Source organism: Eleutherodactylus coqui, chromosome 3, assembly GCF_035609145.1.
Source record: "Eleutherodactylus coqui strain aEleCoq1 chromosome 3, aEleCoq1.hap1, whole genome shotgun sequence".
Classification (NCBI taxonomy): domain Eukaryota; kingdom Metazoa; phylum Chordata; class Amphibia; order Anura; family Eleutherodactylidae; genus Eleutherodactylus; species Eleutherodactylus coqui.
In genome coordinates this window covers 205283338-205309374 of record NC_089839.1, presented here as the reverse complement: position 1 = coordinate 205309374, position 26037 = coordinate 205283338, and the positions used below count along the sequence as shown (strand labels likewise).

Sequence of the window (26037 nt, the reverse complement as noted above, 5' to 3'; positions counted from 1 at the left end):
CAGTGGAGCCGCCCCCCCCCCCCCCCCCCCGATTTCCCCCTCAGCATGTAAGCATACATAAATAACTCGTACATGTATGTGCGTGTTGACGCTCACGCTCAGGTGATGCTACCTCTTCCTCTCTTTTTCCCCTTATTCTTTCTGCTCTTTCCCCTTCTCCCATCTAAATTTTAACTTTTTCCTCTCCTTTACCTCCCTTCTCCCTTCTCTCTCTCCTTTTATACCACTCCCTAATCTTCCCTCTCCTCTATTGGGCCTCCTTCACAGACGTGTGTGCACATTTGCCTCAGCGCAGTTTTCAGCGCACTGAATGATGCTTTTTTGGGTGTGTATCAGCATATTTTACTGTACACTTTGCGCCTGCAAGGCATGTTTAATTGTGCGCGGCAAACAAAGACGGACCAATTTAAATGGCTAATTAGTCTAATGAGTTCCAGATATGTTTGTTTTCCAGGGGAATTACGCAGCGTATTACGCATATCCTTGTACATGCATTTACGCACACCCCATTGACTTCTCTGGGGACCTTTGGTGTGCAAATGCGCAGGAAAATAAGAATATGCAGCGAGGTTTTTTTGCGTGATCGACGTGTGCAGAAAAAATACGCGCATGTAAACAAACCCATTGAAATCAATGGGTTCTATTCTTTGTGTGGCGTGCGTGTAAATTTTCGGCTGCAAATACGTCAGTGTGACTCCAGCCCTAATCTTCTTATCCGCTTGTTGTTGTATTGATAACATTTCGATCTAATGTTATATTGGAAAGTACGTGGAAGCGACTTATTGGGAGACTTTCCGGGTGATGAATGAAGCCTGTCTGTTGGACCTGCCACCAACTCACCAACTCAGATAGTGTTATTGCTCCCAATAAAAATATTTTCAACCATAGAAGAAAATCTGTTGTCGTTGCCCATAGTAACCAATCACAGCGCGGCTTACATTTCTTATACTGCTGAGGTAAAATGAAAGCTGCGCTGTGATTGGTTGCTAGGGGCAACAACAACAGATTTTCTTTTAAACATTTTTCATAAGAGTGTGGTGCTGGTCTATTTTTTCGTGGTCCACCCTGTGTAATATACAGAGATAGTGTGATATTATAAGCAGTGATTGGGGTGAGATGTACAGTGAAAATGTGATATAATATAAAGTGATAGTATGATATACAGTATTGAAGGGATGCAATCTATATTAGACAGTGATATAATATACTAACATTATGTAACATAATACACAGTGATGATGTGATGTAATGCAATAATATACAGTAATGATATGATATATAGTGATGTCATATGTAATATACTATAATACACACCTCCTGCCCATCTACCCGGCCATCACCATAGAAACGCCTCCAGCTGCCGTCTGACGTCACGACGTTAGAGTCCGCGCAGCCAATCAAGAGGCAGTCGCTCTGGTGACGTAGTGTTGTCGACAGTGATCGCGGTAAAAACGAATCTGAGGGCAGAGGAACCGGGTGTCCGGGCGGCCGTCAGGGATGCCGATCCGCGCCCAGTGCACCATCTGCTCGGACTTCCTGGATCACCACATCGATGTGGCGGCCATTCATTGCGGGCACACCTTCCATTACCACTGGTAGGCACCCCGCTGTATCATATAGGTGCCTGCATATACATGTTGTACACGCATCCAGCACCACTAGTAGTGCTAGTGTACTTGCATATCATATAGTGTGTGCCTGTATATACACCTTCCATTGATACTGTGTACTTCTATATCACATATAGTGCCTGTATATACTCCTTATCTGTACAAAACTCTTCCCACTGTGGTGTATTCCTACATCATAGTTGCTTATACCTACTGTGTACATTATGTTTTAGCATATATGTATACCTCCCCCTTCATACATGTCATATTCCGTGTATTATATCTACAGTATGACATCTGCAGCTACATTATAAGGGTATTAGTGTATCTTGACGCCACCAGCAAGTGCTGGTGGCATCAAGATTGACAGGGGGGTGACGCCCCCTGTACCTGATTGGGTGGCCAGCTCTAAAGCTTCTAGGTCCTGGAAGGGCACTAGACGTGCTTACAAGGCACGCTGCGGCCCCCGCTTTAAGGGGGGTTACGGAGGCATAAGGCGGAACACCCCCTCACTATATTGCCAGAGCGCGGCATGCAAGGTTATTTTCCAGCAGGCCACAAGCTGATCCCCCCCCCCCCCCCCCCACATCACCTTGACACCAGAACGGAGGCCACAGGAACGGGGCAAAACACTGTGACAGCCATCCAGACGCACAGGAGTGCAGCATGACAGCAGACTTCCCTGTGCAGCACGAAACAGGTGCAGGACCATCTGCGCCACTGGCGCGACATGCCTACTAAGTATGCACGGGGGAAGTGGAGTAGCGGACGACTGAGGCAGCGGGCTGCTCGGAGCAGGCAGTCGCCGACACGGACGAAACACACTGCCGGCAGCCATCACTGAGGCCTCATCCTCCGCCCGTCCGGGAGCCATCGCACAGAAGCATCATGGCGATGAGCGGTGAGCAAGTCCGAGGGGAAGCCTGTGCATTGCTTTTTACCAAGATTACCCTCACCCTATGACACCACAGTCGGCAACAAGCAATGCACACTGGGACCTTCTAGACTTGACCCTGTCGGGAGCTAGGGGTGTGAGATGGGCTTTTCCCCTGTCAAACCCCTAGCTTTCGGTGGCGTCAAGATACACTAATACCCATTATAAGTATGTCTTATATGTATAGTGCACCTTATGTGTCCTTATACCGCCTGCTCTTTTATTCCACGTCTCCCCCAGGAGGCAGGTGATCTGGTGTGTTGGGGGGCTTCTCACCCCATGTAGTTTGACTGCAGATCCTTGTTTACCGTTTTTTCTCCTCTCTGCAGCCTGGAGCAATGGTTTTCTTCTGCCCCGAACCGGACATGTCCTCAGTGCCGCATCCAGGTAAATAACCCCATCTGTACTGCTCCTTCTACAGCTCAGAGGCCGACTCTGTGGGAGCGGCAGCCGGCATCAGACCCGGCATAGATATGTTCATGTGCACAGCGCAACATTTATCTCATGACTGATACAGCGTAAGTATGTACACACGTACGGAGCCACGTTTATCACAGGACAGATCCATCGTAAGGCGCCACGCTTACCTCATGACATCTTCTCTTGGCTCCTCCAGTCCTCTGGGTCACCTTACTTCCAACCGGCCGGATCCTCTTATTCCTGTTTTGGAGCGTCCAGTAGCTGCAGTTCCCTTCCTGCAGGGCAGTGAATGCCACGAGCAATGAATACAACATGTCGCCACCAGTGTTTCATATACTATATGAAACACTAGCCGCGAGACATTGCGCAGTTGCGCTAAAGCAGGCTGCCGAGGGTTCAGCAACCCCTGCCAGGCAGTGAACGCCACATCACTAGTGACCGGGTGCATTGACCTACAGAAAGCAGAATGCCGGCAATGTACGCTTCATCACAGGAAGAAGAGGATCCGGATGGCTGGATGGGAGGTGACCCAGGGGACTGGAGGAGCCAGGAGAAGATCTGGTAAGAAGACTCACGGGGAGGAATAGGCAAGTATAGAAAATATTTTTTTATGACAGAACCCTTTTAAGCATTTTGCGGCTTTTGTCACACAGTGTACGTCAGACTGTTAATTGGCTGTGACTCACTACCGACATTGGTGACTTGTTGTCTTCTCAGGTCAGTAAGCGGCAGATCATACAGAAGCTTTTCTTCGATGTTGGTTTGGAGGGAGACACGAGCCTCGACCCTGAGTCACTGAAGGTGCGCTCAGCTCCAGTATATGTGGGTCTAGGGGGAATCTTTCTGCTATAAGCAGTAACGCAACGATTATTGTCTCATGTTACAGAATGAAGTGGATCGAATAAAAGCAAGTCTACACACAAAAGGTGCGTCCTGCAGGGTATGGGGCTTGGTTTATTTAACGGGACTTGTCCCTTTAAAGGGGTATTCCAGAGATGGAGCGTGTTTTTTGGGTTTTTTTTTTTTTCACTCATCCAGTGGTTAGGTAAAAACTAGTAGACTGGTGGGGTCTGACCACAGGGACCCCATTGATCCCGAGAATGGCGGGTCCTGTTTGCCCCACTGCTGGATCACTGCTCCGACCGGAATGAATGGAGCGGCAACACTCAGTTCACTTTGGTCATAGCAGCAATCCAGCGGTGACTGGAAGTAAGGCAAACGGGACCCCCAGTTATCAAGATCTGTGGGATACCAGAGTCGGACCCGCACTGATTTATCAGTTTTCATCTATCCAGGGAATGGGTGAAAGCTGAAAAAAGCTGTCCTTGGTATTGACCTACCTGAGGTCCCAGGCCCGAAGAGTGAGGCTGCACTACTGAGATCCTCATATCTGCACACATCAGTACTCAGGCTAGGCAGCATGTAGATATTGATGGTGACAATCTCCTTAGTGCAGCCTCAGGCTTTTTTGGGCCTATGGTCAGATCTCAGCAGTGTGCCTTTGAGGGCAGTGTATACAGGTCATGGGTTGCTCTCCAATAGCTTGTGCTGGAGTGATGTGTGAGGAGACACTGGCTGGAGATCTGAAGTCACAGTGGAGAGCGTCTTCCTTTGCCCGGAAGCCTTCTTTTCGTAGTCCTCAAGGCTCTGGACGTGTAGAAGAAATTGCTTTGTTGTCCATTCTTATATCAAAGATGCAGTCACTCGGGGGGGCGGAGCCTGGCCGGAGATGTAGATAGTCGCATCTCAGAGTAGCTCCTGCAAGATCCGACATTCCCATCCTGTTAACGGGACCCAGAGACGCCGAAAGGCAATCAAAAAGCAGCGGAGGCACAGTAGCAAGCTCCGGAGACAGAACAGACAGCAGCAGAGTTAATGGTGCGAGGCAAGGAGCGGGGGAAGGCAGATGAAGCCGGCGGCAGGCAGAAACAACATGGCGCCGGAGGGAGGGAGCCGAGAACGCTCATACCGCGGCCCAGCACAAACAGTGCAGACACAGCACGTAAACTGGCAAGGTATGCCAGGGAGGAGGGGGGCAGAAAACAGGACTCCATAAGCCCTAAACAACAGAGGGGAGAGCGGGAGAGCCCACAGAGAAGCACACAAACGGAGGGAGCAGGAGGGGAGGAAGAAGCTGCAGACACAGTACATGCAGAAAGTGAAAGTCAAAAGGAAAGAGCAGACAAAGCAAACACAACAACGGACCCTGCTAAACACAGCAAGGACAAGGAAAAACAAAATAGTCTACATGCTGTACAAGATCATGCTGGAAATAAGCAGGAAGTCACAAGTCAGGCAGACAACCCCAACTACAAAAATAAAGGTGCAAACAGTGTCAATCCAGACGAACACTACACAGAAGACAGCATGAATAATGCAAGCAGCCCAGGCATATGCACGCACAGCGCAAATCACACAGACACCTCAGAAAGCACTATACGAGACACCTCCCAAAGTGCAGAAGATGCCGCCAAAAAAGATCAAAGGCAGGAGGACGAAAGGTGCGCCAGGGAGCCTACGTTGAAAGAAATATTCAGCGAAATCACTAAAGGCAACGCATCACTGAACAACCTTAATATGCAGATGGGGGCGATGCAAAGTAATGTAAACCTGCTACGGCAAGATATGAGGAAAATATCAGAGCGTCTGACAGAAACTGAACAACGTATAAGCGACGTAGAAGACGCAATACAGCCGATGCAACGAGACGTGGGAAAAAACCTGCATGACATACAATATCTACAGAACAAGGTAGACGACCTAGAAAATAGGTCAAGAAGGAACAACGTGCGGATTGTGGGCCTCCCAGAAAAGACGGAAGGAAGAAACCCTGCAGAATTTTTTGAAACATGGCTGCCCGAACTGTTCGGAAGAAACACTCTAACTGCAATGTTTGCAGTCGAAAGAGCCCACCGTGTACCGACACGACCCCTCCCCCTGGGGGCTCCAGCCAGACTGATACTCATCAAAGTACTGCATTACAGAGACCGTGATACCATACTCCAAAAGGCCCGCGAAAAGGGTGAAATCCAATATAATGGCGTGAAAGTCTCCTTCTATCCAGATTTCTCCACGGAAATACAAAAGAAGCGAGCAACATTTGTAGAAATAAAAAGACGACTGCGAAACCTACAAGTGCCCTACGGGATGCTGTACCCGGCTAAACTGAGAGTGGCGGCGCTGGGCACGACACAATTCTTTGAAAACCCAAAAGATGCAGGTGCCTGGATAGATCAAAATGAAGAACAGATTCGGAGGGGAAGATCGCCGCGCAAGACACCATGAAGAGGCTGCACCTAAAGAAACGTTCATGCAAAGGGAACCGAAAATTTCTGAAAGGAGCTCCTGGGACGACAGGATGCATCGCGTAGGAGAATGGAGGACTGGTACCCCGATCCGATGAGACAACGGATCAGTGAGTTACATGTTGGGGGTGTCTGTTGTTTGGTCTCTCTCTCGCATATTAGGGGAATATTAGATAAGATACAGTTAAAAGGGATAAGGTTAAACGATAGAAAAATGATTCAGGGTGGGATAAGGGGAAGAAATGTCAACGTAAATGTACAAATGATAAATGTGTTGCAAATAACGAAAATATGTATAGTAAATGTGGATAAATGTCTGTACTGGGGGAGGTGGGGGACCAAACCAAAATGTTACTGGAGAAGCCCTATGCGGAGAACAAACAGTAATACACATACACATATACGGGGCGACACGGGCGAGACACAAATACAGAGATGGGGACCCTCCCAGTGCGACTCACTCATAAAAACAAAAAGGGGTGGAGGCGCCCAGAAAATAATAACCCTGTGGAAAACAAAAAACAAGGAAAATGGGTAGTAGGATAAGGGTCGTATCGTGGAACGTGAGAGGTATGAGTGACCAGACAAAACGATCAGCAGTACTGCAAGTCATCAAGGAACAAGGCCCGGCTATTATATGCTTGCAGGAAACACATTTATCAAAAGAAAATACGGACACGTTCAAAATAGGGGGGATGGGTCAGAGCTTCCACTCCACACACACGAGGTATTCCAGGGGGGTCAGCATAGTGATACACAGAAATATACCGTTTAAATGTCTCTCACGAAAAATTGACCCAGAAGGCCGCTTTATATGCCTACACTGCAGAATCTACAACTACACATGCATTATAGCTTCAGTATATATCCCGCCACCATATAATAACATGATAATGAGGCAAGTTATAGGTTTCATAACAGATAAACCGGACATTCCAGTCCTTATCATAGGCGACTTTAATTCGGTCATTAACCCTGCACAGGACAGACTAAGGGCAGGAAACGCAAACGAAGAAAGGAACCTGACACCACTAGGTAAACTAATAAACGAGATATCATTGATAGACATATGGAGAACACGGCACCCCACAAACAAACAATACTCCTGCTACTCATCCACATACCAATGCTTATCTAGAATAGACCTAGCGGTAGGGAATATTCAGATATATAGAGATATAACCTCGATAGAATATCTACCAAGAGTTGTTTCTGACCACTCCATCCTACGTCTGGACATACAGCACAGTAACGCTGTGAGTCATTCCCAAAAAAGATGGAATCTGAACTCGCACTGGCTAAACATATTAAACAAGGAAATAGTGAAAAAAACACTAGAGGAATACTTCATATTAAATAAGGATACCACAAGTATGACGATTTGCTGGGAGGCCATGAAGGCATATATGAGGGGGGTATACATACAGCAAATCACACAGGCAAAAAAAGGACATAGAGAAAGAGGGCAAAAAATACGAGACAAACTAAAAGAATCAGAAGAAAATTACATAAAAGAGAAAACTATAACAACACTCAACCTATGGAAACAGGCCCAAGAGGCCCTTAATAAATACGTCCTAGAAACGGCAGCCACTAAAAATGGGTTCAGGAAACAGACATATTATGAGGAGGTAGAAAAAACGGGACATATGCTGGCAGTTATAGCCCGAGCACAAACCAGCCCCACATACATCATTGAACTAAAAGACGCACAAGGCGAGATAGTCAGGGACGCAACATCCATAAGAGAGATTGCACGGGAATTTTACTCCTCTCTGTATTCCTCGAAACTGGAAAAAACGGTAGAACTAATCGAGGAATACTTGGCGGATATAAGAACACATAAATTGACGGAGGAACAGAGAGAGTTTCTAGATGCACCAATAGACTTGGAGGAGATGCAAGAGGCAGTAAAAGATATGCAAAATAACAAGGCCCCAGGGGAGGATGGTTTCCCAATAGAATTTTACAAACAACATGCAGACACTTTATTACCACAACTCCTGGAGACATGGGCGGGGGCGGAAAAGGAAGGGGAACTGCCACAAACAATGCGAAAAGCAAAAATAATAATTCTGTTAAAACCAGAAAAGGACCCCCTGTTGATGGACTCGTATAGGCCGATATCGCTGTTAAACGCGGATGTCAAAATTATAGCAAAAGTTTTAGCCAAGCGGCTATCACAAGTGGCATCCACCTTGGTGCATCCAGACCAGAGTGGATTTATACCAGCAAGATCAACGGCAACGAACATCCGTAGAGTATTTCTAAACCTACAAATACCCGTAGATAATACCGGAGACAGAATCATATGCTCACTGGACGCGGCCAAGGCGTTTGATAGCGTTGAGTGGCAATACCTGTGGAAGGTACTAGAAAAAATGGGCTGTGGCCCAATATTTGTGAGACGAGTAAAACTCCTATATGCTAGAGCGGAGGCGGATGTGTCCATCAACGGGGGGTCATCAGAAACATTCCCACTACATAGAGGGACAAGGCAGGGATGCCCACTATCGCCACTCCTGTTTGCACTTGCAATAGAGTCCCTAGCATGCAAAATTCGGTCACACCAGGAAATAGTGGGATTCATAAGAGGAAACATGGAGGAGAAAATCGCTTTGTATGCAGACGACATGTTATTATTTTTAGGGGACAGGGAAAAATCTTTAGAAACCACGATGCAAACAATAAAAGAATTTGGAGCCTTCTCAGGACTCGCTATCAATTGGACCAAATCCGAAATACTATCAATAGACACCCCAGACATGCAAGTTGCCAACAGAGAATTAACCCTGAAATGCACCCCAACAATTAAATATCTGGGAGTTAAAATTACGAAAGAGGTCAGTGAGTACGGGAAAATAAACCTGGAACCACTTATGGAAAAATGGAAACAAAAACTTCACATATGGAAAAAACTACCCATGACAATCATAGGAAGAGTGAATCTTATAAAAATGATATGGATGCCCCAATTACTGTATCTAATACACAACTCCCCACACTGGATAACACTAAAATTTTTCCACAAGGCCAAGGGACTGTTTAGAGAACTCATATGGGGAGGGAAGACACCTAGGATAAAATTAGAACTGCTATACAATTCAAAAGAAAAGGGAGGACTAGCCTTGCCCAATCCGTTCTCGTACTTCATGGCCTCCCAGCTGCAACATCTCAGGGGATGGGAGACAGAAGAAACACACGACGCTAGTTTCAGAATCCTTAAAAATCTCTTTAACGGATCACATTTGTTTGAAACCCTGGAACGTGGAGCGTTTAAAAAAAACGGTCAAAGTGCCCCCACGCTATTATTGATACATAAAATATGGTGGAAGACCAGAAACATGCTTGATATAAAAAACTGCACACAACATACCCCCATATGGAATAACCCGCACCTGCCAGAAATCAACAAGCTAAAAGGATTCCAAGGGTGGAAAGACAGGGGAGTTAGGAGAATGGACCAGATACTGGAGGGGGGGGAACTAAAAACCTTCGAGCAGTTAAGGCAAAACCACGACATCCCCAATAGTGACTTTTACAAATATCTGCAACTTAGACACGCTATACAAGCGGAAAAAAACACGGCGGAAATAACAATGGTAATAAATATAGTAGCGGACATAATAGGAAAAGCCACCACCACAGCGGGGAAAATATCTGTACTATATTCCCATATACAGGACACGGTCAATGCACACAACCCGTTATCAACAAGAGCAAAATGGGAGGCAGACATAGGGCCCATTGAGGAGTCGCACTGGGAGGAAATCCTACAAATGACACCCAAGCTATCTCTGAGCGAATCACACAGAGTCTCACAAATATTTCTAATACACAGAGTGTACCGCACCCCGGCCTTCTTACACAATATAGGAATGAGAACCTCTCCGATATGTGTAAGGTGCAAAACCCACACGGCGGACCTAATCCACATGCTATGGCGATGTCCGAAATTGCACAGATATTGGATGGGAATAAGAAATGCAATTAACGCGGCATTTGGCATACGTATGGACTTTACACCATACGTGTGCATTCTGGGATACATACAGGATCTAACATTAGATGATCATGAAAAACTAGCGGTAGCCAGACTATTGTATATAGCCAGAAAAACAATAGCCCAGCGCTGGTTGGACGAAGAACCACCCACGCTGGGAGAATTCAAAAATAAGGTCAACCAAATTTTACCGTGGGAAAGGAGTATTTACACTAAGCGTAAGACCAGTCAAAAATATCAGGACATATGGCTGAAATGGATACACGCCCAGAGCAGTAATGTTGGATCAAATACATAGGGAGTGGTGAGCCGTGTGGGGAGGCACCAGTAAAGCGGGGATTTACTAAGACATAACAACGTATGTAATGGATATATATAAAGTTTATTGGGAAATGTAGAACAAATTACAGACTCGATATACAATAAAATAAAGTGGTAAGGAGTAATAGGGAAAAGTTAAGAAAGGAGGGATTGGAGAGAGAGAGACCGGGCAACGGGCAAAAGAAATATGACCCCCCCCTCGAATGCAACAAAAAATCTAACCCTGAATCAATAAAAGAAAACAGCAAGAAGATAAGCAACACGAAGACCAAAGAAGAAAACAAATATACGTTACATGAACTGTTATTATTGTTTACAACACAACACTGTGTTCATTCAGAGACAGTTTACCCAAAGAACAGAACGTTGAGAGAGAGATCTTAGGGGGGATGGGGGAGGGAGGGGGGTGAGGGGAAGGGGGTGGGTGAGAGGGGGGATGGGGGAGGGAGGGGGGTGAGGGGAAGGGGGTGGGTGAGAGGGGGAGGGAGGGAGGGGAAACCAAAGATTTGTTAAAAAAAATGTTTTAAAATATGCAAAAGGTGAAAAAGTTTAATAAAAAATACTTTAATTAAAAAAAAAAAAGATGCAGTCACTCTTTTATCCCCTTCACACCAAGAGCCTTGAGGAGTAGACACTTTTCTGACATATCCCATTCATTGAGTTTGATAATTTAGGACATTGGAGTCACACTGGAAGGGTCCCTGACCCTCCTGCATGATCATCCAGGAATGTCTCTGGTTGGCCATTTGGTTAATGACTGATAGTTAGGTGGTGAAACTGCAGTCAATGAAGGGTTAAAATATTTGATCTTGCAGAAAGGGAGAGGCGAGAATGTCAGGATCTGGTGGATTCCCTGCGGGAGATGCTGGTCATCCGTAATGTCACAATAGAAAGTCTGCAGAAGAAGGTGGAGGAGTTGGAGATGCTGTGCGACTCGCTGAAGGTATTGGGGGAGGGGTCAAGCACCCTCTTATTTACCCATCCACGGGGCTCTACTTTACTTGTCACCTCGTTTGTTTCAGAGACAGATGAAATTTTTCGATCTGCAGCAGTCAGAGACTAAAGCGGCGAAGGACGAGGCACGAAGACTGCGGAATAAGCTGCAGCAGCTGGGGAGGTAGGTACGCCCAGGTGGTGGGGCTTTCTTCAGGAGTCACCATGTTATAACTCCTTGTCTTTCTATCACAGCATTGAGTTTCTTCTGCAGTCACAGCGGCCGGAGGTGGAGGCCATGATGAGAGATATCGGCACAGGAGCTGCTGCTGTAGAGCAACTGGCCATATACTGTGTTTCATTAAAGAAGTAAGGCATCTACTACAGAGGGTGTGATGTGTGGGTCGTGTAGTCTGTGCATGGGAGCAACAGTCAATGGGGTGTAAAGCTGCGTGCCAACATTTCTTTAATATACACAGCACTTACAAATGGTATTCAACCCCTACCCTCCGTCAGAGGGCTCTCATGGCTTTTATGTAATGAACATAAAGTAGAAAAGCCAAATTCTATCCACTGTGTTGCAGCAACATCACCAAATTGAACACTATAAATTCACAATGATGAACGGCCTGTATACAGAGTAATTCACTTACTGAGCGCAGCTCTGGAGCACCATTTACTTAGTGACTCCATCAGCAGAATAGTGAGTGCAGCTCTGGAGTATAATACAGGATGTAACTCAGGATTAGTACAGGATAAGTAATGTATGTACACAGTGACTCCACCAGCAGAATAGTGAGTGCAGCTCTGGAGATACCGAAATATAGGGTGATAAGTAATGGGAGATAACATTAAGGGCTCCTTCACTCTGCAGAGAAATCTTTTTTTTCTCATTTGTGACGTTTTCATGCCTGCAATGCTGCATGAAAAAAAAAGCAGCATTTCCTTTCTTTCTGCGATACCGCCCATTGTTTTCAATGGGGCCGTCAGCAGCATCGCACCATGTGCTACGTGCACGGGATGTGATTCGTGGTTTCCCCATGAAAAACAATGGGAGAAACTCCACTGATAGCCATGGTGGAGGATCGCTACTTCCCTGAAGAGACGCGAGGCGGTATTAATATAAAAATGCCTTAGATCCACAGGGAAATTGCATGTTGGCGAGTGTGATTTTGGGTCATGATTCATGAGTCGATATTGCACTCGCCCGTGTGAAGTTAGCCTTGAAAGATGATTTTTGGTGTTGGGTCCCGATCTGCCCGATGCTTGAAGGCTCTTGATTAGGGTGCATTTACTTTGGCTTTTTTTTAATCCCCTGCACGACTTCTCTGCATTGCAAGATGCACAAAAATCACATGGGGAAAAGAGAGCTAAACAAAGAAATCGCATCTTGTTTGCATGCACGTTGCATGTACGCTTTAGGGAATATTTGCTTTTTGTTTTAAACATACATGAGATAATCGTAAGTGCTACAATTAGAGATGAGCGAGCATACACGCTAAGGGCAATTACTCGATCGAGCATTGCCCTTAGCGAGTATCTGCCCGCTTGGAAGAAAAGGTTCGGCGGCGGGGTAGAGCGGGGAGGAACGAAGGGGAGATCTCTCTCCCCCCCCCCCCCCCCCCCCCTCCTCTTTGTGAGTGCAATATCATACAAGTTTCGCTTTTTGTTTTTCTTCTAATGGGGAAAAAAACCCATATCCATTTAATTCTGTAAGGCTAACTTCACATGGGCAAGGGTGATATTGGGCTGTGATTCATGTGAAAACAGCCTCGCATCACTTCAGGGGATGGAGGAAATCCCCCGCCACGGCTGTCACAGCCGCTGCAAAAGATCACAGAGTTCTCCCATTGCTTTCAATGGGGCTGGCACTACTACCGACGGCCCCATTGAAAACAATGAGCTGTAATGCAAGATCACGCTGCCATATAGAACATTACCTGATTTGTTTCTCGCATTGCAGTGCCATGCAGGACAACATCGCTCATGTGTGTGACTCCATTCAAAAGAATGGGGTTCATATTTGTGCGTCTCACAAAGCACAAATCTTGTTCGATTTTATCCCCCATGTGAGCCTAACTCTTTTTCTCTGCTCCTGAAACGGAACAGAGTCAGAAAGCCCTAGTGGAGCCCTAACAGGTGTGACTGGGCCTGCAGCTGGTCAGGTAGGTGGCCACTGGTCTGATTATGAGGACCGGATGCGTTACATAAACAGTTTACGTTTTCTCCCACATTGACCCTGCACGCAACTCTGGTGTCTGACTCTCGGGGGTCGCTGGGGTCAACAGAGACTCGTTAATATAAATAATTTATTTTAGCGTGGTTAATGGACATCCCTGTTTATGTGCAGCAACGAGGTGGCTGGGGATTGTGAGCGGATGGAGGAGAAGCTGCTGCTTACTAGGTGGGGGGAATTTGCGGTCTCCATGGCTTTAACCTCTTGTATCCCTCTTGTATTACCAGGGAGTATGAGAATCTGAAGGAAGTGCGGAAATCTTCTGCAGAAATGATGGAAAAGCTGAAGAAGGAATTGTTCTCTTCAAACAGCAAGGTCTGTGCTGAGGGTTTGGGTTATAGTCTCTGGTTATGGGGGTCTAATGGGATTATTCTTTGTACCCCAGCATGTCAGCTCTCTTCCTAACATCACTTGATAATTTTGGGTTGAGGGTTAATGAACCCTTCTACATAACTGCAGGTGGGGTGCACAATCAATGAATCACGTCAGATCTACACTGACTTCTGCTGCCTGGTGTTAGATGACGGTGTCCGATGGGAGCTGTAGTACATTCATAACTAGGCTTAGTGTAGCACTGGCCTCTGCTCCACTCCATAGCTATACAGTGGTGTGTTGACCACTGTTTTACCCTCCGCAGGCCCAGAAAGCAGAGATGCAACTGGTGAAGAGTCGTGAGGAGTTCAGTGCCACGCAAAAGGAGTTGGAGAATGCAGACCGGGAAATCATGGTGAGATTGCTGCTTCCCCATGTGGCAGTAATGATGAGCTGCTGCAGCACCACCTAGTGGCCGAATGTGGGAAACATTGTGTAATGTATAGACAGGGTTCTGTGTAACCGGACAGACTCATGGAGAGTCTGTTCTATGTTTCCTGCCGTCACTTCTTGGAGTTAGGCTGTGTTTACATCTTTGTTAGGACTTTCCGTTTCAATTCAGTCTCTCTGCTCTGTTTTTGGAGCAGATAAACTGCATTAAAGGCGTTTTCCAGGCAGCGCCCACTGTAGTGGCGGTATTGAATGTGGTCGGAGCTGAAGCCACTGCTCTGACCCCTGTATAGAGGCTGCAGCTTGTAACTGCAAATATTGGACTGCCTGTATCCCACCTGAATGCGGGACATTGCTATACAGTGACTCTACATCGAGGCTGTCTAGAAAGACATGGTCAGAGACGGATACCCCTTCAATATGTTTGAGCACGTCCGTCGTGCCTCTGACATACGATGGTAGGGATTTTACAAACAGTCTGAGGATAATATCAACATATTCTCTGATTCTCTGGGTCAAGGAGTCTATCCTTGAGCGCCCACTGTCAGTGGGAATATACAATGAGGTCGGAGCTGAAGCCACTGCGCTGACCCCTGTATAGAGGCCGCTGCTTGTTATTGCAGGCTGGGCTCTCAATGAAATCAATGGGTTCTGCGCCAGCCACTGCACTGAGGCAGCTTCTACTCCGAGCCCGGTGTATTCTGGCACTAGCTCCTGTTTTCATTTCCCTGTTGAGTTCAATGCTTTATCAAGCAAACTGAATGCTTTCTCTCGACTTCTGCTCTACATTGCCTGTTTTTTAATGGAACAAATAGCGCAGTCTCCATTAAAAAAAAAAAAGGAAATCCAACTGAACAGAAGCAAACTGCAACTGAAGTGTGTGTGTGTGTGTGTGTGTGTGTGTGTGTGTGTGTGTGTGTGTGTGTGTGTGTGTGTGTGTGTGTGTGTGTGTGTGTGCGCGCGCCCATTGAAATTAATTAGGGAAAAAATCTTTGTCATTCTGCTCCAATAATGGAACAGGCAGACTTGAGATGGAAAGCCCTGATGCAGATGTGAACAAATCCTTAGTTCACTATTTCAATGTTTTGCTTAGAGTCTGAAGAAGAAAGTGGAGTTCCTGCAGAAGACGCTGAGCACGCCAACTGCAACTAATGAAGCTATCAGCCGCCTGATAATGGAGAGGTTGGTCCTCAGACGTTGTGATGATGCCCCATATTTTTTCTACATACTGAACCCGCACTCTGTTCTCTTTCCTCCTCCAGTCCTGCTCCTATCGGCCTGCAGAGACCAAAGCTCCGTCCTCCATTGCTGGGCGAACACATTAACCTGGACCTGAGTTTTGATGTGAACACCCCGGAACACTACACACAGAAAACTGACATTGTTCCTTCAAAGAAGATAAAGCTGGACAAGAGCGAGTACGAAAACATGCGAGATCTAGTGATTAGTATCAAGTGTAGTATTTGTTCTCAGTAGGTACAGTATGCAAAGGGACATTTAGACCAGGGTGTACAGCTACCTGGAGGTGACCTGGGTCCTCCTGATCAATGCAGCTAGGTTGAGGTGTGAAGTGTCTATGTAATGATGGGCCAATGGGCAACCAAAAAACATTTGGGGGTGGGAAACACTTGATTAGTTGTGTGCGGTTTTCACTAATAAGCATGCTCGTCTTTATAGTAGTCGGGGCATCTGGTTAAGCTTTAAAAATGGTTTGTCCATGACATTAGGGATTTTGTTTCTATTGATGACCTATCCTCAGGATTGGTTATCAATAGATGAACGGTGGGGGTCTGCCGCTTGGGACCCCTGCTGATCAGCTGATTCCCGACACCACTGTCAATGTGGTGAAATAACAGTTGTCAGTAGTGCAGCGACCCGTTTGGTACTGCAGATACAACTCTCATTGGATTCCATGGGAACTGCATTTGCATCACAAAGCAAGTTGCTGCAATATGGACAACACTATCTGCTTCCAGCACACACTACATTGAAAGTGGTGCTAGAAATCAGCTGGTCGACAGGGACCCTCGTCGATCAGCTTTTGCTTGACCTATCCTAAGGATGGGTCATCAATAGAAAATATCCCTAATGTCCCAGACAACAGCATTTAATATGAGGAGTTGTTATACTGCAGGTTATGAGGCCAAAGGTGGCACAATCGCTGTGTTAATTTTGCACATGCTTTGGCTACAAAATTTTTCAGGATGTGTTTGTAGGGGTGTCACTCCTAAAAGATAAAGGGGGGAACGTTTGACCATCAGATCACAGCGACCTGACTTCTTTTCCCGAGCGACCCAAACCTTGGCTTTTTGGCTCTACTGGCAGCTTATACAGGTGCTGGAGGTCATATTGGTACACCCTAAAGGCCCTTTTACACACATCGATTATTGCTCAAAATTCATCCAAACGGCCGAAAATGAGCGATAAATATTACATGTTCAGCATCGTGCAGTTTTCGTTTGAACAATAGATTTTATGTGAACAAAAAACCATCGTTCAGCAGCTGAAAGACTGAGCAAATCTATCCCATTTAAATGCATTTTGCTCATCTTTCAAAAGACTGCAGGATATCCTCCCCATGGCATGTTTGCACTAGTCGGGAAGGAACAATGGAATGTGCGGCAGCTGTTTGCACAGCTGGGCATGTGTTTAAACACACACACTGGACTCTGCAAACAACTCCTGCAGGTCCTTTTACATGCAAATGAAGATGATAAAGTGTTAATGGACATTAACACTTTATGTAAATAGATCGCTAAATCTTTCAGTCGTTTGAAAAATTATCTTTGAGTGTAAAAAGACCTTTACCCTCCGCAAAATCTGCCGCTGGTCCTTGACCCTTGCAGGGCTTCCTGGCGCAGAGGCTGGGGCCTCTTTTTCCTTTATTTATATTTTTCTGTGGCACTTGGGTTTAGAAGCATGATCTCACCTTTTCATAGAGCCTTGGAGTGAGGTCTCCGCCCCAGAACATAAGCAGGGGGTTATTATGTCATACCCGCACAGTGATTCTGGGGAGCTCTGCTCTTAAGCCATCTCATATTACCCCATGTCCCACAAACCGCAGTTCACCTTCATCTTAAGGTTAAGTGCACACTACTGTATTTGGGACTGTATGCATCCATTTTAGGGCTATGTACATGGTCTTTTTTTTTTTTTTTTTTCCCCCACACAGACTGATCGTCTGCGTGAAAAAACTGACGTGTCCTATCCCTGTCCATTTCACGGATGAGAAATAAGACATGTCAATCTTATGTGTCCAACTAAATTGGACAGCACGTTTACTGGTGTCTCTGTGCTGTCCAATGCCAGTTGCACCTGAAGATCTTGGGTGTAACTTGTACTCACAGCTAGTGTGCCATAGACCTAAATAAGACTTTATTCACTCTAGTGCTTTTCCCTATAGGCCTTTTGTGAACAGCCAAACTAAGAGCCCACTGCAGGATTTTAAAGGGTTAATGGTAAGTGTCCACTGTTTTCTCCGGTGGTTCATTTGGTGAATATTGCAGTACTTTATAATGCCATATTTATTTCTCAGAACTTTGCAGGGAAATTAAGTGCAGTAACAGATGATGACGAGAAGGATGGACAGGATCTGGTTCTGCCATCATTTATAAAGAACTCGCTGCTGCACAAGAAACCAGGGAAGAGCCTGATGAGTTCTCGGCCGAACACGGGCATAGTGAGTACCACACTATCCATCGTTATACCCGCCATCTTTGTCCCTATCACTAGTAACTGGGGCTCCTGTTTGTGCTAGGAGGGTCCCTTGGTCACATTGGTCATATGCTTTAGCTAGTCTGTCTGCTTGATGGGGGGAGGGAACTGTTACCTGGATGTGGTGTCCAGACAGACTGCGCAGAAATAATCATGCCTATCCAATTGCCATCTTGTGATTTATTTTTTTTAAAATTATTTTATTTTTCTCTAATTCAGGTCCGCACTGGATTTGATGGATTGGGTGGACGCATGAAGTTTATTCAGGTTGTATCCTTTTCATGTAAAGGTGAACACTGCAGGTGGCCATCTTTACCAGTAAGTATTCAGTGACATTGCCTTGACCCTGAGTCCTTATCAAACTACTAGTGACCCCTTGACCGTGAGTATGTATGTTTGTGTGTTGGTGCTTCCCATGCTCCGCCCCTGGTGCTGTCATTGCAGGTCCTACAACATATATAAAAAAACAGAGCCTGACTGACAGAAGAACAACACAGTTAGGGCTCCTGGAAGGGGAGGACAAAAATAACAAAATGAGAATAAAACTAAGCGGTTATTATCTCAGACACAACTCAGCGGTCCTGACAGAAGACACCGACCTACCGCCACCACAGAGATCCAGTGGGCTGAACGACCTGTGCTGATGTCACTGCTGTGGGAGGAGCCATTGTGCAGTTTGGTAGAAAGTACTGGATAAGCTGACGTCAGCCACCAGGACCTGTGATGTCACTGGCATGTGATCACCTGTGTGGGTGGAGTCAGTGATCACCATGACCAGGGGCTGATCACTATATCTAGGAGTCTGCTGGTGATGTCTGGAAATTGGCATCGACGTACTGTGTGTGTGAGAGAGAATCGGGATGCATCTAGTAGAGTGGTGTGTATGATGTGTGGGGATCGTAATGGATGTACCATATAGGACAGCTATGTGGCATTGCGCCACCGGAAACACTGGTACTATAATTTCCTAATAATTACTAGTCTCCATTTATATCATTCATATATTTATAATGCTGCCTTATGATCATTTGATCACTGATATTGGTTCAGCCATTGACTACCTCCTCTGGGATGTTTCACTTGAGACAGGTCATATTTGTTCTCGTCTGTCCTGGTCACTACACCTGCACTTACTATTTACTCCACGGTGATATGTTCCTTAACACTTTACCCTCAGAGCAGCATCCCTGAAATCCGCCCTTTGCCGCCTAAGATAAGAAGGAAGAAGGTGTCCAGGCCGGCCACTTCAAGTACAGTCACCTCCGATCAACCACGACTTGAAGATTTCTTAAAGTAAATGTCTGTCTGTGGAGGAATCCTGATCTGTGTGTTATTTATAAAAGTCACCCTGAAATTGGGGGTGAATCCTAAGTGAGTGGACGTCTATGAATTGTCTATGAAAGCCGGGTTTTTACTTCTATGGCCTCCCAGCCAGGTGATTGACTACAGCACATTTAATGCGCAATGGTATGGTCGTGTATACCTGCCTTCGCCTGGTATATAGGTGACTATAGCTAGACTGTCTTCATTTGGTATACATTCAGCTGGCTGATGTGACAGCGTCTCTGCGGGTCAGATTACAGACCCTTCTTCCCCGCTGCCACATTATTGTACTAGTATAATCATCAATGGGCGACTCATATACAGGGGAGCATTTTATTTTATATGCATAATGTCTTCCTTTTTTCTTGGACTGATTTCTGTCACTGCACAGCGATGCAATCTTTATTTTTAATGTTGATTTGTGATCTTGAGACGTCTTGTCTTGTATTCTGATTTCCAATAAATGTTCTTGTGCGGAGGATATCAGCGGAAGTGACAGTCTGTGGTGTGAATCTTCTAATACCCTTCTGCCATAGTCTCATCTTTGGGATCAGTGCATGAGCTGTCTGGTTCCAGTCCTAAAAAACTACATGTCACTGGGGGCTGAATCTACCCATCTGTCTGATTTATGTTTTATGGTTTACAGAAGAAACACAGAACTTCATATTGTGGGGAATATATTTCTGCTCTGGATCGATTTCTCCCCCCCCCCCCAATGGGGCATTCTGCATTGAAATTTGTAACACACTTATGCAGTAGATAACCACACAATCCGCATTAGTTTCCACTTAAGTCTTTGCTTTTATGGTCCATTTTTATGTCACATGTGAATCCACCCATACCATGAAAGTCTTCATATTGCCGCTGTCTCGCTTTTGATGTTTCTTGTGCATTATTACACTTAGTGTCTGTGAAGACAGATTCAAAATGCCCTTTGCTAACACTCGATGCCTTTTCTGTAAGGTGATGTCCTGTAAACCTGTCCGATGGGCTTCTTCTGTAGAAGTGCTGGGCAACTTAAGGGATATTACTGATGTCTCCTGTTGCCTGCAGTGGTCACATGGCTGTGAAACCCCTAAGTAAGGACTGTTCCAAGCAATTACCTTCATAGGTTGCAGAATTAGTTGTATAAGGTCCCTTTTATGTCTGATGACCGTGTCACATGTAAAAAAAAAAATACTCCTGTTCTGGAAGACCAAGTAGCAAACAGATGAGAGATCAGGACCCTCCTACCCTCCATTACATCCAGTATACCGACATGGAGAGAGAAGGAGCCACCAAAGCTCACTGACTGGGCAAGACACAGCAAGGACACCAACAATGACTCTGAAGGAACAGAAATGATCTGTATATAGGTTGCTATAAGCCGTATACTATACAGAGGAGGTGGAAAGAGCTGTATATAGGACCCTATAAGCTGTATACTATACAGAGGAGATGGAAAGAGCTGTATATAGGACCCTATAAGCCGTATACTATACAGAGGAGGTGGAAAGAGCTGTATACTATACTGCTGAGACAGAAGGATCTGTATATAGGACACTATAAGCTGTATACCATACCGAGAAGGTGAAAAGAGCTGTGTATAGTAGGATAAAAAACTAAAAGAGACACAAAGTGTTCCAGGACCATGCTTCAGGGAAAACTGATCAGTGCGTGAGAACACTAAACGATAAATTAATTACTCTACCGGGGAGGAGCGTAGGCCCATAGGAACCTCTGTCAATGCCCTGTGTCCAGAAAGGCTAGATATCTAAAGGTATGGTATGAAGTAACGGGAACCTACAGTTCGGGTGAACGCACACGGGCGGAAATTCCGCTGCGAGATTTCCTGCAGAATATCCGCCCGTGCACGCTGCCATAGGATTGCATTGGTTTATGCAATCCAATGCAGACATCCGCGATTTGACCGCGTGCGCTTCATGTTGGATGTCGACATTGGATGAGGATTCCCTGACTCAGTTTGAGATTATATACAGAAAGTCACCCAGGCTGTCGTGTGTTGTGCACTCCACAAGTGCAGGGGTGACCCATAGCCCCGCTCTGTCTCTTCCTGCTATGGGTTAATCCCCCATAGCCCCGCTCTGTGTCACCCTGCTATGGGAGATTAAGCCATAGCCCATCTCTCTTTCTCCCTGCTTGGGGGGATCCCCGAGGGATATCCCCGTAGGCCAGAGAAAGGTCGTGGGGCAAAGATAGGTCAGCTCCATATCTAAGCTCTGCAGCACGGACCTTAGATGCGGGCATTGTAGCCACGCATGTCCTATCTTTGGTGCGAGTATTTAGCGCATCTAAAATTCCTTCATGTGAACTCTTCTAGAGGAAAACATTGGTTCTTATAGAAGCGCTCTTTTCAGGTGCCTCGCCTGCACAGAAGCGGCGCTGGCGGGAACAAGGCCGACAGACGAGATGAAAAGATGGGATGTTATAAGCCAGCAATGAAAAAACCATAGAGAGGGCGGCAACATAAACCGATGCAGAAAGTTTGTTGAAAGGAACATTTTTATTGTTTCAGAGTTTAAAAGTAGGCTACGTTTCGACCTAAATTAAAGAGGTTGTCCCGCGCCGAAACGGGTTCTTTTTTTTTTTTTAAACCCCCCCCCCCCCCCCCCGTTCGGCGCGAGACAACCCCGATGCAGGGGTTAAAAAAACCACCCGCACAGCGCTTACCTGAATCCCGGCGGTCCGGCGTCTTCATACTCACCTGCTGAAGATGGCCGCCGGGATCCTCTGTCTTCATGGACCGCAGGGCTTCTGTGCGGTCCATTGCCGATTCCAGCCTCCTGATTGGCTGGAATCGGCACGTGACGGGGCGGAGCTACACGGAGCCCCATAGAGAACAGGAGAAGACCCGGACTGCGCAAGCGCGGCTAATTTGGCCATCGGAGGGCGAAAATTAGTCGGCACCATGGAGACGAGGACGCTAGCAACGGAGCAGGTAAGTATAAAACTTTTTATAACTTCTGCATGGCTCATAATTAATGCACAATGTACATTACAAAGTGCATTATTATGGCCATGCAGAAGTGTATAGACCCACTTGCTGCCTCGGGACAACCCCTTTAAGGTCTTTTTCAAGCCAAAAAGATCAGAAACAGGGTATGGAGTCCATGTTCCATATAGGACACTATAAGCTGTACACTATACAGAGGAGATGGAAGGAGCTGTATATAGGACGCTATAAGCTGTACACTATACAGAGGAGATGGAAGGAGCTGTATATAAGACACTATAAGGCGTACACTATACAGAGGAGATGGAAGGAGCTGTATCTAAGACGCTATAAGCTGTACACTATACAGAGATGGAAGGAGCTGTATATAGGACGCTATAAGCTGTACACTATACAGAGATGGAAGGAGCTGTATATAGGACGCTATAAGCTGTACACCATACAGAGGAGCTGTATATAGGACGCCATAAGCTGTACACCATACAGAGGAGCTGTATATAGGACACTATAAGCCGTACACTATACAGCAGAGATGGAAGGAGCTGTATATAGGATGCTATAAGCCGTACACTATACAGAGTAGATGGAAGGAGCTGTATATAGGATGCTATAAGCCGTACACTATACAAAGGAGATGGAAGGATCTGTATATAGGAACTATAAGCCTACACTATACAGAGAAGATGGAAGTAGCTGTATATAGGACACTATAAGCCACACACTATACAGAGGAGGTGGAAGGAGCTGTATATATGACGCTATAAGCCATACACTATACAGCAGGGATGGAAGGAGCTGTATATAGGACACTATAAGGCGTAGGCTATACAGAGGAGATGGAAGGAGCTGTATATAGGATGCTATAAGCTGTATATAGGATGCTATAAGCCGTACACTATACAGAGGAGATGGAAGGAGCTGTATATAGGACGCTATAAGCCATACACTATACAGAGGAGATGGAAGGAGCTGTATATAGGACACTATAAGCTGTACACTATACAGAGGAGATGGAAGGATCTGTATATAGGACACTATAAGCTGTACACTATACAGAGGAGATGGAAGGATCTGTATATAGGACACTATAAGCTTTACACTATACAGAGGAGATGGAAGGAGCTGTATATAGGATGCTATAAGCCGTACACTATACAGAGGAGATGGAAGGAGCTGTATATAGGACGCTATAAGCCATACACTATACAGAGGAGATGGAAGGAGCTGTATATAGGACGCTATAAGCTGTACACTATACAAAGGAGATGGAAGGATCTGTATATAGGACACTATAAGGCGTACACTATACAGAGGAGGTGGAAGGAGCTGTATACAGGACACTATAAGCCGTACACTATACAGAGGAGATGGAAGGAGCTGTATATAGGACGCTATAAGCCGTACACTATACAGAGGAGATGGAAGGAGCTGTATATAGGACGCTATAAGCCATACACTATACAGAGGAGATGGAAGGAGCTGTATATAGGACACTATAAGCCGTACACTATACAGAGGAGATGGAAGGAGCTGTATATAGGACGCTATAAGCCATACACTATACAGAGAAGATGGAAGGATCTGTATATAGAATGCGATAAGCCGTACACTATACAGAGGAGATGGAAGGAGCTGTATATAGGACACTATAAGCCGTACACTATACAGAGAAGATGGAAGGATCTGTATATAGGACACTATAAGCCGTACACTATACAGAGGAGATGGAGGGAGGTGTATATAGGACGCTATAAGCCGTACACTATACAGAGGAGATGGAAGGAGCTGTATATAGGACGCTGTAAGCTGTACACTATACAGAGTAGATGGAAGGAGCTTTATATAGGACGCCATAAACCTACAGTATACAGAGGAGCTGGAAGGATCTGTATATAGGACGCTATAAGCCGTACACTATACAGCAGATATGGAAGGAGCTGTATATAGGATGCTATAAGCCGTACACTATACAGAGGAGATGGAAGGAGCTGTATATAGGATGCTATAAGCTGTACACTATACAGAGTAGATGGAAAGATCTGTATATAAGACGCTATAAGCCGTACACTATACAGAGGAGATGGAAGGAGCTGTATATAAGACGCTATAAGCCGTACACTATACAGAGGAGATGGAAGGAGCTGTATATAGGATACTATAAGCTGTACACTATACAAAGGAGATGGAAGGAGCTGTATATAGGAGGCTATAAGCCATACACTATACAGAGGAGATGGAAGGATCTGTATATAGGACGCTATAAGCCTTACTCTATACAGTGGAGGCTTTATGGAAATGTGGCCAGAAAAAAAGCACCTGGCGACTCTCCAAACACAGAGAAGAAATTTCTCTGCTCAGAGGAAGCGTCATGGGAAACGCTGTGTGGAGCCCCCAACATTTCCCATCACCCCCAGCACATCGCCCGACAGTGACACCTGGTGATGGCATCATGGGGGGTAAAGAGAGCTGGTCAGGATGGAAGGAAAGATGGACACTGGCATTAGGTACAGGGAGGAGGAAACCTGTGTCATCTGGAGATGCGAGACTGGGACCCCAAATGTTCTGGTAGAGCTACAATGGAGGGTGTAAGGGGGGACATGGAAATGTGTGGGAACGGCCTCAGTGCAATGGAGAATCTGTGACAATATGTAAAGACAGACAATCCAGAGCAGGCATAAATCACAATGTACAGCTAATGGGGACCACGAAAGAAAAGGGGGCTCAACAGACTTTCAGGGGGTGAATAGTTATGCACATTACATTTATGTTTTTGTCTCAACGATTGTGTCACAGTAGTAAAATAAATACACTTTTGGTACCCTTAGAGGCTATCAATGTAAATCTTTAGCGCAGCGTGCTGCGCATGCAAGATTTGCACATGCAATACACAGTGAATAGAACCCATTGATTTCAATAGGTTCATTCACATGAGCATATTTTGCACGTGGACTTCATTGTTATATATTTGTCCAAAATTGCGGACAAAAATAGCAAATATTAAACTAATTTAATTGCCCATTGAAAGCAATGGAAGTATGCTTGTGCGTCTTTTTGCCGTGAGCAAATAAGCACGACACATACGTGCAAAAAATACAGTAAGACACGCATAAACGCAACGTAAATACACAACGCAAATGCACACATAGACGAATTTCACATGGGTGTAAGTGTATTAAGAGCGGTCGGCATGTGGTGTAAACACATGGTACAACCCCCCAAATATTAAGTGTAATTCCATGTTCTAATTCAACAAAATATGAAAAACACCAAGCATGGTGAATACATTTGCAAGGCACTGTGTTGATGTTTTACATACCTGTACCAACATTGCTATTAAAGAGTGACTATTTAAGTATAATTTCTTTAATTTGTTTCATGGAGACAAAGTTCAGCCATTAATCATTGATTTGTGTTGTATCTGTGAGTTCAGGTTAGAAGCTGATGAACATCCACTAAGCGTGGTGATCACATATATCCTCTACGAGTAGTCGTATACGCCATACATCAAAGAACGGACAGTTTA

At 45.5% G+C, this 26037-nt stretch overlaps 1 protein-coding gene across 1 annotated transcript; it reads left to right on the top strand.

The window, feature by feature from the left end:
- The first annotated feature begins 1413 nt into the window (after positions 1–1413).
- On the top strand, positions 1414–20035 carry TRAIP (TRAF interacting protein). Its single transcript, XM_066596854.1, has 15 exons — positions 1414–1595; positions 2874–2931; positions 3682–3765; positions 3851–3890; positions 11409–11536; positions 11616–11710; positions 11782–11895; positions 13990–14077; positions 14400–14489; positions 15618–15706; positions 15787–15942; positions 17928–17982; positions 18060–18203; positions 18458–18508; positions 19416–20035. Exons 1-15 carry the CDS (start codon positions 1498–1500, stop codon positions 19533–19535), a joined length of 1410 nt encoding a protein of 469 aa, XP_066452951.1. The 5' UTR covers positions 1414–1497; the 3' UTR covers positions 19536–20035.
- Positions 20036–26037: the final 6002 nt, after the last annotated feature.

Excerpts from the sequence above, each read along its gene's own strand:
- TRAIP (XM_066596854.1), top strand. The coding sequence starts at position 1,498 with ATGCCGATCCGCGCCCAGTGCACCATCTGCTCGGACTTCCTGGATCAC. Across the intron at positions 2,932-3,681 it reads GTCCTCAGTGCCGCATCCAG|GTCAGTAAGCGGCAGATCAT; the intron begins GTAAATAACCCC and ends TTGTCTTCTCAG. Across the intron at positions 17,983-18,059 it reads AGGATTTTAAAGGGTTAATG|AACTTTGCAGGGAAATTAAG; the intron begins GTAAGTGTCCAC and ends TTTATTTCTCAG.